General features: G+C 39.2%; 2 protein-coding genes across 2 annotated transcripts in view; one reads left to right on the top strand and one right to left on the bottom strand.

The window, feature by feature from the left end:
- Positions 1-360: 360 nt before the first annotated feature.
- On the bottom strand, positions 361-3,345 carry ankrd33ab (ankyrin repeat domain 33Ab). The gene is made up of 4 exons (XM_072683065.1): positions 3,076-3,345; positions 2,179-2,308; positions 1,817-1,957; positions 361-1,263 (listed from the first exon to the last, which is right to left on the bottom strand). The coding sequence occupies exons 1-4, from the start codon at positions 3,343-3,345 to the stop codon at positions 443-445; spliced, it is 1,362 nt and encodes a 453-aa protein (XP_072539166.1). The 3' UTR covers positions 361-442.
- Positions 3,346-9,037: 5,692 nt separating this feature from the next.
- The window catches only part of arhgef25b (Rho guanine nucleotide exchange factor (GEF) 25b), a 10,663-nt gene continuing 3,283 nt past the window's right edge, over positions 9,038-16,417 (top strand). The window contains exons 1-9 of the mRNA XM_072683336.1: positions 9,038-9,131; positions 12,174-12,508; positions 12,750-12,824; positions 13,168-13,292; positions 13,376-13,442; positions 14,089-14,192; positions 14,641-14,710; positions 15,736-15,825; positions 16,285-16,377. Of these exons, the coding sequence (XP_072539437.1) occupies positions 9,038-9,131; positions 12,174-12,508; positions 12,750-12,824; positions 13,168-13,292; positions 13,376-13,442; positions 14,089-14,192; positions 14,641-14,710; positions 15,736-15,825; positions 16,285-16,377 (1,053 nt within the window). The remainder of the gene's footprint in view (positions 9,132-12,173; positions 12,509-12,749; positions 12,825-13,167; positions 13,293-13,375; positions 13,443-14,088; positions 14,193-14,640; positions 14,711-15,735; positions 15,826-16,284; positions 16,378-16,417) is intronic.

Here is a 16,417-nt window from a genome sequence, read left to right as displayed (position 1 = left end):
CTTGAATGCACCTACTAAAGTTCATCACTACGTGTCAGGCTAGGTCAAATGTGTCCAAACAAGCATTATTTGTCTTTCTGAGTAGGTAGGAAGGCCTTCCATCACCCCAATAACTCAGCACAATAATAGCCAACATGGGCACCTGTTGGCTGATGTAGAATTGGCATTTAGTGTTCTCCTCCAAGTGTGTTGAGCTGTCTGATGACATTGTGTTAGCAGCAGGTCGAAAATATGTGGTGGCTGGTCTAGATGTGACTTGCAGAGAGTATACGTTAGCCTTTACCCTTCCAACACAGGTAGTCTCATGTGTGATAGAGGGAGATCTAACTAGTGGGTGGACTTGGCTGTGCATTTTGCACAGTCCATCATTCTCATATCCAACAGCACAAAAGACTCACAAACTTCACTGAGCACTATCTGAACACTACCTCCAAGCAACACCTCATTTTTTCTTGTCCTTGTCTTTTTTCTCACTCTCTACCTTCTCTTTCTCTGTTTTGTTCTTCTCTTTCTTCTTCTTTTCTTTGGTCTCCTTGTATTTCCACTTGGGTGGCTCCAAGTAGCCCTTGTGGATTTTGGGCTTTTTCTGTTTCTTGGGCGTGGGCTCTGTTGACTTGGTCACTCTGATCTGAGGGACACATCCTGAGGGGAATATGCTGTTCCTCCGTGAGGCTACACTGCGGGGGATAAAAGTTTTGAGGCTGGACTGAGCTGTGGACAGCACGCTACCCCTTCGCTCTGTGTCCGCACAGCAGGCTGCTGGCATACACTCGGCTGAGTGGACCGAGGGGACAGCAGAGGATATGGAACCATTACGGTGGCAAACTGAAATCTCCTCCAACTCCTGGGCCGAATGCTTCAGGATGAGCTCTGGAACAGTCAGTCGCCGCTTCCCCACTTCTGGGGGGCTACTTGGGCAGAGCGGCCGTGTTGCTGTGGCAACAAGCGGGCTGCACAGGCCGGTGGTCATTCGCACCACGTGATCCATGACCCCATTGTCTTGCGGATCCCGCGGGAAGCTAAATCCAAAAGTGTTTTTCAGACGGTGGGCCATCTTCTGCCCTGCGCTCCTATTGGCTGTTGCCTTGGCGACTCGGACTTTGAGGTCCGGCCATTCTGGTAGGTAGCTGAGGCAGAACTGTTCGGCTGTGGGGCGGAGCACGAGGCGGCGCAGACGGTACAAAGTGTCAAAACGGCCTGTTTTTAGAGCCCAGTCCCGTGCGCATTTTCCACGGTACGAATCTACTATGTTTAGGTCTGCACCTAGGAGACACACAGACAAGAAAACACAGCAAGAGTTTTTAACTGTACAGATCATTACTGTTAAAAGCCTTATAATTGTGTAACCATGTGATATTTAAAAACATCAGCTTCTTTTTCTATTATGTGAAAATTACATGATATATAGACTGATTGCAGTGTTTTTTACTAAACAGCAGATGTCCCAACACTTTTGTCAATTTAGTGTACTTGGAATAAAATTCCTGGTTACTGAACTTTAGGTTTCCATTTATAAATGTACAACATGAAATAACAAAACAATAAAAAAACTGGCCCATATTAAGTAAGAATGCTAATCTGGGATCAGTTAATGGCTTTTTAATGATTGTAAGAAAGGCAGACTGACCCAAAGGAGGTGAAGTTCTCCTACTCTACTATTTCACATCTAATCCAGCCTAATCTGATCACATATTAAAGTGGCTACTTGTTTAATATAATAAAGCACTTTCTGTGATATTTTAATGTGGTCTGTGGCTTTACTGGTTGGTACATGCAGATCTGATTACAGTGTGTGTATTTATTTTAGTCCACTAACCATGCATTACAAGGGCTGCCACTACATCACTCCTGCCCTGCATCGCAGCTTTGATGAGGGCAGTGAATCCTCTGCTGTCTCGCATCTCTATGTCCACTCCAGGGAAGTAGTTCAGGAGGTAGTTACATATGGAGACATGACCTGTGCACAGAATAATCCCAGGACAATGGCTTAGCTGAATGCTTCGTTAAAGACTTAAATACTCAAAGGTATTTAGTAAGTAGGAGAGAAACTCATGATATTTACATTAGTGTAGCACTCTATATGCACACTAATCGACGAGTTCTAACATTTAGATGGACTCAAATTCAAAGAATTTCAAATGACAGCAACTTGCCTCAGAATAAGTTTGAATGACTGACCTGCTTGTGCGGCAATCATAAGGGCAGTGTTCCCATCATTGTCTTGGTGGTTAATATCCAGGTGATGACAATTATGCAGTCCATAGACAATCGGCAGGTAGCCTTTATATGAGGCCACCATCAAACCATTCTAACCGTAAAAAAAATACATGCATTAGAAAAAATCAATAACACCTATAATATTCAGCTGGATACAAATGTTTTGCATTAGATAACCTGAACATGATGACAAGAAACATCCTAAAATGTGGTTAGCATGGTGCTAACACAACATTTGTGAAACTGGGCTCTACAAAGTAAACAGCTAAACTTCATAAAAAAGTCAACTTGAAATCCACCTCCATTCTTGACCATATAAGAAATTCACCTGGTTTTGATTGATGCTTTCCCTTATAGCTAAAATGTGCATAAAATTGACAATAATGAAACCTTTACAGTGACAACCTACTTAGTTGGCAACTAATTTAATAGTAGATTCATTGGTGACATCATCACACTTATTTTTTGGTTTGGGACGCATGCCAAAGTTCAACCATAACAGTTTTACTGTCGCTTTTTTTTTTACAGTAATAATTTCCTCAATGGACACAGAGCTGCAGGCAACACGTACAGACTGAGCAGCTGTCTGTCTGACACGTGAACTGAGCGTGTGGATAAAACCATTATGGAACCCTAAGGCAACACGGCCACACATCTGCAGCAACCTGCAGAAGTGCTTGATTGACTGAATGGGGTGTGTTAAATTTGAGTTGTAGTTAAAACCATTGATATGGGCAGTAAGTGTGTTATGCTTGTAAAAAGTGTACCAATAGAATAAATACAAAAGAACATACATTTAATGAAACAAAAAAAAAGAAGTAAGAATTGACCAGTTAAGGTGATCATATGCTCTCTCACCCAGCCATTTATGTCAACCTCCATCACTTCATCACATGTCACTCCTCTCTCTAAGATCCTCTTCAGTGCCGGGGCGTTGTTCTGACAGCAAGCTTCATAAAGGGTGTTAGCGATTTGGGTGCTGTTTTCTTCTCCCTCATAATCTGGCAGCACAGAATCGTCTGACAGAAGACTCCCACAATCTGAGTCACTTTGAAACTCACAGATCTCATCTTCCTCCTTTGGACCAGACCCCAAGTTTGCATCCTCAGAATCCTGCAACTCTGCCATGTCTAAAGTATTAAGTAATTCCACCTACATCACAGTTAGGTCCTGAGGAGCTACTAAAGACCTAGAATCAGAAAACAGTAAGTAAATTCACACAGTGTAATTCATATTGTAACTGGAAATATCAGGCACATTTGTCATTCTACCAATCTACAGAGATTAAAGACACTAATTTGCATGAAAATAAGCTTGTTTGTTGTTTAGAGTAAAATGAGAAGATCAGACGTGCCATTGGTTTAAATCAGTTTTCTCTTATTATTGTTATTTAACAAATGCAAGTAACTGAGTCAGTTGTGCCATATATTGATGACACACAGCGAGTTGGCAGATTTATGTGATAAGTGTTTGTTGGGACAAATCTGTTGGGTAAAGCTCCACGTCTTTCTCAACACCTACTAACATCCTCTATTTACATATGTTTTTACTTGTTTTATTTATTTTCTTCATATTGCTGTTTCTCTGTATGCATCTTCCTCATGCTCTTTGGTGAACTACTTAGCCTTGTTGTTGCAGGCTGTGAAATTGAGTTTCCACATTCTCTGCTGTTTACAATGATTGGGCAGAACACTAGCAACTTAATGAAATGTTGAAGAAAAAGCAAATTTGCTAACTTGTGTTGCTTCTTTTACTTTCATTAGTTGTATGTATCCAACTCAAATCGCTTAAATCAGTTGTAAGTAAATGTGTGTTTTAAGTGTATTGGACATTGAAAATGAAAAAAATTGATTCTGCAGATTGATATACATTCAAATCAACATAAAGGGCAGTGTCTTTTTAGAGCATGTCCACTGATCTAGGATGACTGGGCTGGTCTAAATGATTAGGCAGGATTACCTTTTGTCCACGTGAGAGCTGCAATGACCCAACAAGCCTTTTCAGATGTGAAACAGCTTTGAATATATTAAATGTTTTAGCCTATAGAAGCTTGTGCTTTAATTGTCAGTACTAAATCTAGTCTACTTAGGCTAAGAATACACACATGCACATGTCCAGGCTAACTATAATTATGTGTTATGCAACCAGAAAGCACTACTATAACATTTACTGACTAAAAGCTTTGCTTGTGGACTTCACTCACTGATATTAACTATCATTATCATTATCATTTATTGTCATAAACTGTCACTGTGTTCATGTAGGAGAAATTATTGGAAAAAAAAGTCACAGAACATTCATTATAGATTGTGATCAGTGTGATCTGTTATTAACATAAAGCCAGACATAAACAACCAGGGAAACAATTTACTTATTTATTTTTTTACTTATTGTTTTTAATCACTTTAAGCCACTTCTAGCCACAAGGACTCAGTGATAAATGTAACAATAATTATAAATAAAGAGCATAAAGTAGATAAATAAAAAAAATTCTAAAAAGTCTCACCTCAGTCCACACTGGCCCATAAAAACACAAGGTCCACTTGAAGAGTTTTTATATCATCACACAGAAGGAATTTTCTGACTGATCCACTTGCTTATTCTCAACGGTTACCTCCCAGTCTGCCTCCACCTCGCTGTGTGAGTGTGTATATGTGTGTGTTTTTGTAAACACACATACGCAACGCCCCGTAGCACCTTGAGCCATCAGACTGACTTAAACTTCCAGCCTCAGAGACTTTGGGACTTGGAAAGTGCATTCATGTAAACACATACAGGCGCGCGCGCACACACACACACACACACGCGCGCGTCTCATCCCTATTAGCAGGATTATATGTCAAGTGAAGTCAGGCCTGTGTAACTTCTGAGTGAGGGCAAGCCTCTAGTCACACTGACCAACAGTACAGACAATCCTTCTGCTATATATGGCACATCACACACTAATAAGAGTAATGAATTTAATTTACTTGATTTAAATGTCTAAATTATTTCCATTGCCAGAAGTAAGCAAACTACAATGCAAATTTAAGCACTATTATACTATACTAATATATATTTAAAGGATTTTCCCAACTAAAGAAATGCAGACCTTGTTTCTGACCATTAAGAAGTAAAAGGTCTTTACATTGCATTTATGTATAACTGTGGCCTATATAAAAGAAGAGGGTTACCTGTTTTTAAGACCCTTCCTGTCAGACACATTTTCCTTTGCGCAGTTTTTGAGTGAGAAGTTATAGATAACGACTGGACTCAGAGTCAGATTTGGGAGGATCCTTATTGAGTTGGATTTATTGGAAGTCCCACCTACATTTGAGTGACGTCACAGTGATGTTACATCAAAGTCTGTCCACTCAGTGGTCATTTTAAGCAGATATTTCCAGTCAGAAAAGATCAGGCTTTAATCTGCTTTTGTGAGTTACAATTAAATAAAAATAAAATAATTGTACAACACGTACAATACTGTGTATCTATATAAATCTTAATTTAAATGCAGAAGTCAGCCTGTCCAACCTCATGATCAGTAAATGCTTGAGGAAAGGTCATTACATGGAAGTGACTGTGAATCTCAAACATTGTTGTCTGGTCCTTTACATGAATATAACCAAAACACAGCTGTAAAACGGCAGGAAAACCACCCAAAACTGTGTCAACATTCACATGCACCCAGCCCACTAGCAAACCTTTCTTAAGGGTTAACACAGTGGCCACTTTAGGAAAAGCAAAAAAAAAAAAAGCTAACACTATAGTAGACCAACCGGAGAGGGGCCAACCAAAAAATGGGCAGACCAGAAAAAGTGCCGCCTGTGGGTATCTGCATCAAAAGGAAACTGGGGATACGATTAAAAAGGCTAAAGGATAACGCAAGACTGACTAGAGAAGATGAGCTAGTAGCACTCTGCGCATACAGGACACCAAGCAACGCCATCCAGCAAGACTCCAGCAGGCCAAACAATAATAATAAAAAAAAAGGATTTGGTCTTGTTACAGCGCTAAGCTTTGTTAGGATAGTCCAGGTTATGCTAAGCTAAGCTATTTTATGTGGCTACTGTGATCTACTAAATCTTTTAATTTACTGAATCCATTTTAAAGAAAAAAATAAAAGCTAAAATTGTAACTGTAATAACTGTAAAATTGTACAAAAAAAAATGCATGTAAAACTGCATCTGAGCATTAATGCATTAGCTATATGGCATCTTAAACCTATGAAAAGATACATAAGCTATTTATAGCTAACATTTCTCTAGCCCTTAAACTTTGAAATGTGTAACGTGCCACACAAGGTCAGACGCTTTTAGACATGAACTGAAAGAGAAGTTTTAAAGAAAAGCGAGTCAAAAACGCAGGCGAAAAAGAAACAGGCAACAGAGTCCAAAAAAAACAAGACACAGGCAGAAAGACAAGGTCGAAAAACCAAAAGTCATGCGCAAGAAACAGCGCTCAGTACATCATCAAAACATGGATACAATACTTCGCAACTAACTAGCTGTAAAGCCCAGGCTTATATACTACCCTAATTATCAATACAACCGTGGGTAATAATCAGAACGAGGAGGAGCGAGGAGGAGGGCTGGCTGGTTGAAGTCACATGATCACTCGTAGTATGTTCCTTTGGATTCTGGGAAATGGAGTGCGGTGTCGTGACACATCCTATCCCCATTTAGGACCCAATACAGTGAGCAACGACCCAAAGCAACTGCTTACTAGAACATATTTAATCCTGTATTTTCTTAAGCTCTAACATATTAAGAGTACAACGAGTATTGTACCAATTCACTCGGGGAGTATCAGCGCAAATCGCTAGAGGTTACACAGCCGAGCTCATTGCCCTCGACTGTATTAGCTATCATGCTACTGGTTAGCCAGCCGAGCTGCCCCCTCCTTCACAGTGTGTTCTAGTGGTAGTTGTTTTTTTTATCGCTTTATTATTTTATTTGGATCTTAATTATCTGCTGATCTTGCACAGGTCCACAGAAATAGTCATTTGAAAAAAAGTAAACAGCAACACCGTTAAGAAAAGAACACGGTATTAAAAAATATATTTCCATTTATTTAAATCGTGAATGGGCAATTAACCACGTGGACAGTTTCACCCAATGGAACAATCGAGAGAGATGACTGTTGCTAATATTTGTTAGCGAGCTAACACACGCTAAAGGAACTAGCTAGATAGCTCGAGAGCGGATAGCAAGTGCACCATAGCTAGCTTTACCTGTTGGAATCAGCTTTATGTGCCAGCGTAGCAACAACAATATTGTATCGTTGAATTTGCTAATATGTGATTCACATTAAGTGATAATAAATAAAGGTAAATAGCAACAATAGATCAATTTAAATCTGGCATATAAGTATAACAGCCGCAAGAAGAAGGGCAATTAATCACGTGCGTGATTTTAACCATTGGAACGGTCGAGGGGATGGGATGTGTCACGACACCGGAACCGCCGAGGTACATGTATTAAATGTACTAAATGTATTATACAGTTCTTTGCTAATATTGCTACTGAACCTAAAGATGTTACCGTACGATTTCCGTTCAGTACATTATGTACTAATTTAACTAAATTAACATTGTATTCTTTAAAAATAATGCTGAGGTAAACTGAGTGTACTTTAATTCTTAATAAATGCTGAATGTGATTAACTTAGACAGCAGAACTAGCTAATTATGTTCACTTGCTCTGAGAACAAAAAATAACAACAAAATAATAATAATAATAATAATAATAATAATAATTACAAGCTTTAGGTCCTGTTTTAAAGAAAAAGGTCCATGTGAAACCACAGTTAGTGACATGCACTGTGTTTATATCATATCATATCATATCATACTTAGGATGTGTATTTCAAAAACACTATGACACAAACATATCTGTTGGAGGGATATGGTTTCTTATACAGGATTATGGCTAAATTAGCTATAATAAGCAACATAACCTAGGGGTCATGTTAGCAAAACTGTATATGTATATGGTTTGTTGGCGGGTAACAGCAGTTCTCTTCCTTGAGCAAATCCATTCGCAAACTTATGCAACATGATTCAAATGTTAGTTGTCCTGGATAAGACCATCAGCCAAATGCCGTAAATGTGTAAATCCAGGGATTTTCTTTTGCGTTAGTCAGCATTTCATATTTCTCTCTGAATACATAATCTAATCTTATGAGAAATGTGATGTGTGGTTACATTCATATGCAGTAGAGTATTATTACCACCCTCTCCCAAAGACTAAATAAAATAAACGAATAAATAAATAGAAGGAAATATCTGCTACCAAAGTTTATACTCAGAGGCCTGAGAATATTACATGCTAGTAGAGTCATTAGGTCCAACATAATAATACACAGTTACGCAGTTCTCAAAAGTGGGCAGATGAGCATTAAAGAATGTGTTGTGTGTTGTGAGAAACAACAGTAAAGAAAAGGGAGGGGGCGAAGGGAGGAAAAGGAGGATAGACTCCAGCAATGGTGCAACTCCACCCCCTTTCCTCTCTACTCCACACACACTCTTGGCCTCTCTTTTGCTTTCTCTAACTGGTGGTTTGGTGTGAAAGAAACAGAAGAGGGACTTTCATCACCTGCAAAGTGTCCCTGTTTTCCCTCTTTTGATCTTTTGACCTAATGGAACATCAGGCCAGAGGTTCTGGCTGGTTTTCTGTCTGTCTGGACGCAGTATAATGGATTGGAGATTATGCTGATGTTGAGTGTGGCTTCATGACTGAGGGATTATCTCTGAAGTGTGTGTATGTGTGTTTGTGCGCGCACACACGTACACAGACCCTAAGCTGAAGTCTAAGTTGATGCAGTGTGTTACTGAGTGGGCATGGAGGAGCGTCGTGCTCTGGGGGGGTGTGGCTGTACGAACCTCTTTCAGAAAGTTTTGACCACAAGTGAGTGCTACTCCATCAGAGATCAAGGTAAGAGGAGATTTTTTCAGTTTCATTTCTGTATTTTCATATCTCACATAAGGCTATAAACTTCATGTGGTAACCAGCAGTTTAAGTATTTATTTTAGGTCAAAAGGTTTTGTTGAATAAAACTAAGTAATATATATATATATATATATATATATATATATATATATATATTTTTTTTTTTTTTTTTTTTTTTTTTTTTTTTTTTTTTGTATGAACAACTGCAATTTTGTCATCAATCCATTAAACATACACTTTGAACCGTCTCATGTTCCACAGTGCAATGTCTGCCTGTAACGTACAGTAATCTTGTGACCTACCTAACCAGCCTAAAAACAGTGATTGCAGTATATCAGTTTATATGGTGTCTTCCCTAATTACTGCATCAGGCTTAAAATATGAGTGACATGGAAGAGATACTGTATGTCAAGAGTTTGGGGACACCCAGTACCAACCTGTACTTTATTTTACTAGAATTTAAATGAATAATTACCACAACCATAATAACAACAACCAAAAAAAAAAGGAAGAAGAAAAGGAAGAAAGAGAAGAATAGAAACATATGATAATATGATCTAGCAATTTTGGTGCTTGGAGCCCTAAGTAAAAACAACTCCATTGCTCACATTTTCCTTACATGAACAGACAGGAATACTTGGAAAAATCAATGATAATGGGTGTTTTACCCTGTTCTTCAATAGTCCACAGACCACAGGACCACCACAGAGCAGGTCTTTTCTAGCACTGCAGTGGAAATGTCTTCACTCTGCAGTTATAAACCATCTCTCCAATCTTGTCTGTGTCACACTTTGCCTGTTTAAATATGCATGGGTCCATTCAAATGCATTTATTAATACTGATAATAAAGCAAAAAGCTATTCCAGCCTTCACTCTCTACATTTGCAGCATTTCTATGGTTAGTTACCAGATGAAATCATATGATTACATTTGACATCCAATTGCCCAAAAATCTGAGTGGTCTGTGTGTGTGTTGGTTTTGTAGGTTAGTGAAGGATTATGATTTTGTGTCCTTTACAGTTGGCTAATCCACGTCCTGTACAGAGAGCCGATCACTGCTCCTGTTTCTGCCCCTGTGTTTCACCCCCACCCTTCGCAATGATGTCAACTGCTGCTGTTCATGGGCTTATAAGGCAGAATCTGCTCGTGTAGCCTGCAGATATATTTATAATGTAATATTGAATACGTTTGTGGCGGGATCTGCAGAAATAGCAACATGAGGAATGTTTGTGGTGATGCTGGAAAACGTTCACGCTGAAAATCTGAATCAACCTCATCTGGGAACAGGGGCCCCCAGGAGTTGAAGAGTTGCACAACAGTGGAGTGGTTTGCAGCATGCAGGCACGTTCCTCTGATGATGAGTGTTTTCTCCCATTGCCGTTCCACAGGAAGTTTGAAACATCTCAGCCAGGCTCAAATATCCTACATTGCAGAGCAATGACCTGCAGTAAGGCATGTTCTGAACTGCAGTATATCAACTATATTAATGCCCGCTGAAGCACACGCTCGAAAAAACATCTACACACACAGATGTGCACACATTTCTGCGCACACAGCTACATCTGGTTACAAAGCACTCTGCAAAACAAAATAATTTTTCAAACGTAAGAATAAGGAGAACAGTCATCAGAAGCGAGCCTGGACACTGTTAGCATCTCAGTGGAGCGGTAGAAGCTAAAAACTGCACATCACTGGACTGGAGCTTGTATACATGTTTGCCTAAAATGTGAACATCTGGATTGTATTCCTTAAAATAAATCTGTGACTTTAATAAATGAACATGTCAGGTATGTGCTCTTAACAGTGAATATGCAAACTGCAGGCCCACATGGGGGTCCTTTCAGTAACCCAGTCTCAGTTATTTGAAGTTTATTTAATAATAAAAGGTTATAATACCTTTCCAAAAAGCATCTTGAGTGAGTATAATAGTATAAAAGGATCACTATCACTACTATTATCAAAGGATCTAAAGTTACTCTTGGCCTAAAGTAAAATGGCATACCTTAAAAGTTGGAGGTATGATTAAACAAATGTGATGTAATAAAACAGCAAAATAATTAGTAGTTGTAACTAAATGAAATAGCTAAAATGCAACTGAATGAAAGTAGATTTCCTTGAGCACAAATATACTAAAAGTATAATCGTTTAAAATAAGGTTATTTTGAATGAGCTTATTAATGTAATCTAATGACGAACATGAAAACAGAACAATGTAAACAGCAATAAAAAATAAAAAAGAATGCTTTTAAAAATACAATGAAAAATAAATACTACTAAAGAGGATAAAAATACTACTAAAAATAATTTTTGTGCTTGAAGGATGTTTAGGAAGTGGATTGGATGTAGTATTAAATGCGCAGAAGATGGAGGTGTCTTTGGCAATATCTTTGTGCAGCCTAGTTGAGCACAGTCTACTGTTGTGCTAATTTAGCTATGTGAAACTCACCAGAAGGAATAAGAGTCATACTGGTGAACCCCAGTTTCTGTCATAGCACTAAAAGCAAAACACTGTGTCCAAAACTGTGCCCTATTCACTATTCAGAGCACAACTGTGGTGTCCGAAAACAGTGCAGAATTTCCCATGCTCTATTACAATCCCACAATGCACCACAACCAGTAGTGTACAAACAATGTACCCTATCAGACATGGAATACCCATCATTTATTACATTGTTTGTGGCGCAATCTGCTGTCGCACAGCAGTGAGCTCACACACATAACGTTTGATTCACTACCTCGTTCACTACCTTATCAAATTCTGTTCCCTATAACAGTGCTCTTTATAGTGATCTGGATTTTCACATGTAGCGGATAGTGAATAGGGCACAGTTTTAAACATAGCTAATATTGATAAACAAAACAAAGCAAAAAATGTTTTTAATTATTAAAGAATGCAGCACTATTAAAATACTGATTTTATAAGTATATGTAGTTTAGTTAGTGCAGGAAAGATGACAGAGAAAGACGCTACCAAGATAAGTATAATTTCTTCTTCACTCTCTCTCACGCTCTCTCTCTCCTTTCCAGAGTCTTTCTCAGGACTTACTGATGTCACTCCAGACTCCTCCACCAGTTATGTTTCCCCCGACGACCACTCCCTCATCTCTCCCGTTTCTCACTGGCCGGCCACCCCCAGCACCCAAATCCCTTCATCTCCCCAGCGCTCTTTGAAAGCACTAAGGCAGTGGCTGAGCAACCCTTTCTGCAGGCTCAGTCTGGGACAAGGGGGCAGAGGCCAGAGGTCAGGTGCAAGAAATAACCCAGATGGACGGGCCTTCACGTTTATGCCGCTTTCACACAGCTACAGCTCAGGGAGCACAGCATCGGGGTTCAGTTGCCAGTCCCCCACAGATGGACCAGCGGTGTGTTTTGCTTTTTTAAATGTGCGTCTTTTCTTTTATTTATTTATTTATTTATTATTATTTATTTTGTCTTTATACAATTATATCACTTATCTTAGTGCAGTTGATCAGTTGAGACAGGTTCTGGTTCTTTAGTTTAGATTTGTTTGTAAAACTATAGCTTTAAGGAGACTTACATCAGAGTGTTCCACTTTGATGTAAGTGACCATTACAGTAATCATCACTTCTCTCCTGTTTGTAGGAACAGAAGAGGATTTCAGAAGTCAGTTCAACTAACAATACAAATTACCCCAGCCAAGTAACTGATGTCTCAGAGGTAATTGCTTAGAGGTTATTGAGAGATTGTGAGTTGGATATCTGGTGATGCCAGGAGAGCATGATTGACTCTTTCTGGGTGGGCAAGATGTTTTTTCCTCTCTCATTACACAACATGATACTTGATAAGTTGGATGCTTTGCATCCCAGCCTAACACATGCTAGCCTTCACCGTCCCATTGCTGGTAGTGAATAATGGGAGTGGAACTAGGCTGGGCTAAATTCAGTAGAACATTGGGAGGGAAATATTTGGCATATAGATGGGATTTGCAGGTGCTACAGTTCGTTTAGCTTTAGTGTTTGTATAATTCACCAGTGACTTTTCTAAACTTTTCTATTTTCAGAACACTCATCCCAGTCACTCGCTCCCTGGTGAAGGGGGTCCGTCTGTGACTAATGAGAAATGCGACCAATCAGTGATCCTTGAACACAATGAAGAAGAAAGAAAAAGTGCCTTGGAAAAAAGCATGTGAGATGTGACATTTATGATTTAAAGGACTCATTTGCTCTCATGAGAAATGATTTGGGTTTTAATCTCTCTCTCTCTGATAGATACGTGCTGACTGAGCTGGTAGAGACAGAGAAGTTATATGTGGAAGATCTAGGCCTTATAGTGAAGGTAAATCCTACCCTTTCTGTAAAATATGCATTGTGTAACGGCAGTTGAGTTGAGTTTGTAAAGTTATGGACCGAAACTCATCTGTTGCTGCACAATTTGCATTGGTGATCCTCTAGTCATTCATCAGTGCTCACATGACACTGCCTACAAGATGCTGTTGGTTGGATATTACTGATTGGTGGACTATTCTCAGTCAAGCATTGTTGCTGGGGTGTTTAAAAACTTCAGCAGCACTGCTGTGTCTGATCCACTCACACCAGCACAACAACACACACTAACACTCCACCAGTGGTGGTCCTGTGGGGTCCTGACCATTGGAGGACAGGGTAAAAGAAGGCTAACAATGTATACAAAGAAACAGATGTCTGTAATTATAGAGCTATAACGTGCTCCTATATAGTAAGTGGAGCTGATATGTATATGTATATTCTTCTTTATATTGCATCCATTTTTCATGATGAATGGACCAATAGAAATACTCCAAACTGATTTGGAATAGAATCATTTTATACTGACTTCCAGTTGAAAGTTAGGAAGGCTTTTTCCTTCTCCTGTAAAATTGTCATTTTGGAGACACAAGTTTTTTTTCCCTTTTTGGAACCACAGCGACCCTGACCTTCTCTCTATCTCCCTCTCCCTCTCTCAGGGCTACATGACCACTATGAATAACTTTGGAGTGCCGGAGTGTATGAAGGGGAAAGATAAAATAGTGTTTGGAAATGTTCACCAAATCTACGACTGGCATAAGGAGTAGGTATACACTCCTCACTCCTCTTGTGATGAGAATGTATATATCTGTGTGTGTGTGTGTGTGTATTTGTAGTGGATGAATAGGGAACACTGTAAGTGTGTGTATGTGTTTATTTGTGTTAACATAAACACCTGTTCCTGGGCCACATAACGTCTGTGAAGTTATGGGAACAACCGTAGTGGAGTTTAACAGTGAGAATATATGTGTGTAAGTGCCTGAGTATGTGTGTTAAAACATAAACACCTGTTCCTAATTGGTCCATGTAATTATGAGGACAGCTGTGCAAAATGGCACGTATGTGTGGAAGTGTGTTTGAGGAAAACTGCAGATTTATTTTCCGGTGGCACTGACCATGCTTATTTTACTGTCCAACCAGCTGTTTCTGATGTATCTATGTCTATGTGTGTGTGCGTTTGCACATAAAGTCCATGTTTTATTATCTTATAGCTACTTCCTTGGTGAACTGAAGAAGTGTGTGTCTAATCCAGAGCAGCTGGGAAAGCTCTTCATCAAACATGTAAGTGTATTGTTTGGCCAGAAATTCTGGTAAGTCTGTCGTTAAACCAGCAATAATGATTGGGAATGGAAATGTTCTACTTTCATCTTTGTCTTCTTCTCCTTCTTGTTCATCCTCCTCTCTCTCTCCTTTTTTTTTCTGTATGTTTTTTTCTTCTTCTTCTTCTTCTCTTTCTTCTTTTCCTCCTTTTGTCATATTAAAAAAGTTCCCAGCTAACTAGCTGTGTGGTTAGCCCAACTGGGAACCAGAAAGTTTTGTCCTCAGTTTCCACGTTGGCCCCACATATGGATGCCCACAAGGGTCAGTGATGGGACCAGTAGGGGTTAAACATGGGTCCCACCTGGTTTGTGCACTGCATACAAGGCCTAGATGGGACCCATCTGAGATTAAGGTGGGCTTTTATCCATTTGGGAAGCCCAGTAAAACTGGGCTCCTGTAAAAACGAATGTACAAACCCACTCAGAACCCATGCCCACCTGGAACCTGCCTAGCCCCACAAGAGCATGTTGACTGGGTTAGGGCATAAGGTCATTTAAACTCAGTATGACATGCTTTAGTCAAGTAAAATAGACTGTGTACCCCACATTGCCCATGTTTGAGTGCTATTTATGAGTTCTGTTCAAGTTTCTGTTTAAGGATGTTTGTAACTAACATGTTTTATGTTTATCCAGTTTTTCCTCTGTGAATATCTGCTTATTGAGACAACAATAAGTGACATGTGATAATTACATATAATTATATCACTATATATGGAACAGCAATGGACAAGATCATTGAAGAAAGCATAAAATATGAAGATCAAAAGCAAAACAATTAAAGTTTAAAGACTAAAGTATAGACAAGAGAGAACTTTATTCCCTTTTCTGTTTTCACAACCTGAATTGGATTCCCCAGTTTTCATTCAAATGTTCTCATGGCAAATAATGTACTTTACTTTCTGCATGTGTGTGTGTGTGTGTGTGTGTGTGTGTGTGTGTGTGTGTGTGTGTGTGTATGTGCGCATGCGCATTTATGTATTTTTGCAGGAGCGGCGTCTGCAAATGTATGTAGTGTACTGTCAGAACAAGCCCAAGTCAGAGTGCATTGTTTCTGAATACATAGACACCTACTTTGAGGTAACCCATGCTGCCAATAGTGTGTGTGTGAGAGAGAAAAAGAGAGAGAGAGAGAGAGAGAGAGAGAGAGAGAGAGAAAGAATGAAATAGAGACTTTGACTTTAAAAATCAACCAAAAGTCAAAATGTACCTTTTTGATCTTGTCATTTTAAATCCTGGTTGTATTAAACACTGTTTTAAAAAACTTAGTTATGTTTGCATAATCATACATTTAAATGACTTCTGCTGCCTCTAAAGACTTTTCTCATGTTTGATTACATCACCACACACCAGTGGGAGGTGCAAAATAAACCAATATTATCATGTTGCATCCCTCCTCTCTCTCACCACCCCACTTATCATCATGCAAAAATACTCAGGCACACTCTTGGACACAGTGTTTCACTTAGGATTTAATTTTCAGGTTGACTTTAAAATCTTTTAATTTAATTGTTCTCACTAAGTCTTGGTTTTATAAAGGAAATAAGGCAGCAGTTGGGCCACAGACTGCAGCTGAACGACCTGCTGATTAAACCTGTTCAGAGGATCATGAAGTACCAGCTCCTGCTGAAGGTAAGTGTAAGAGCGAGCCTTTTATTTTGACTTATGTCCA

The sequence above is a fragment of the Salminus brasiliensis genome, chromosome 7 (genome assembly GCF_030463535.1).
Source record: "Salminus brasiliensis chromosome 7, fSalBra1.hap2, whole genome shotgun sequence".
NCBI lineage: Eukaryota > Metazoa > Chordata > Actinopteri > Characiformes > Bryconidae > Salminus > Salminus brasiliensis.
The sequence above is the reverse complement of the archived record's forward strand: the minus strand, read 5'-3'. Positions and strand labels throughout refer to the sequence as shown.

Bases quoted from the DNA above. Each gene is read 5' to 3' on its own strand.
- ankrd33ab (XM_072683065.1), bottom strand. From the start codon at position 3,345: ATGGCAGAGTTGCAGGATTCTGAGGATGCAAACTTGGGGTCTGGTCCA. The intron at 1,958-2,178 runs GTCAGTCATTCA...TTCTGTGCACAG, and splicing joins TATGATTGCCGCACAAGCAG to GTCATGTCTCCATATGTAAC. The intron at 1,264-1,816 runs GTTAGTGGACTA...TGTGTCTCCTAG, and splicing joins GGCAGCCCTTGTAATGCATG to GTGCAGACCTAAACATAGTA.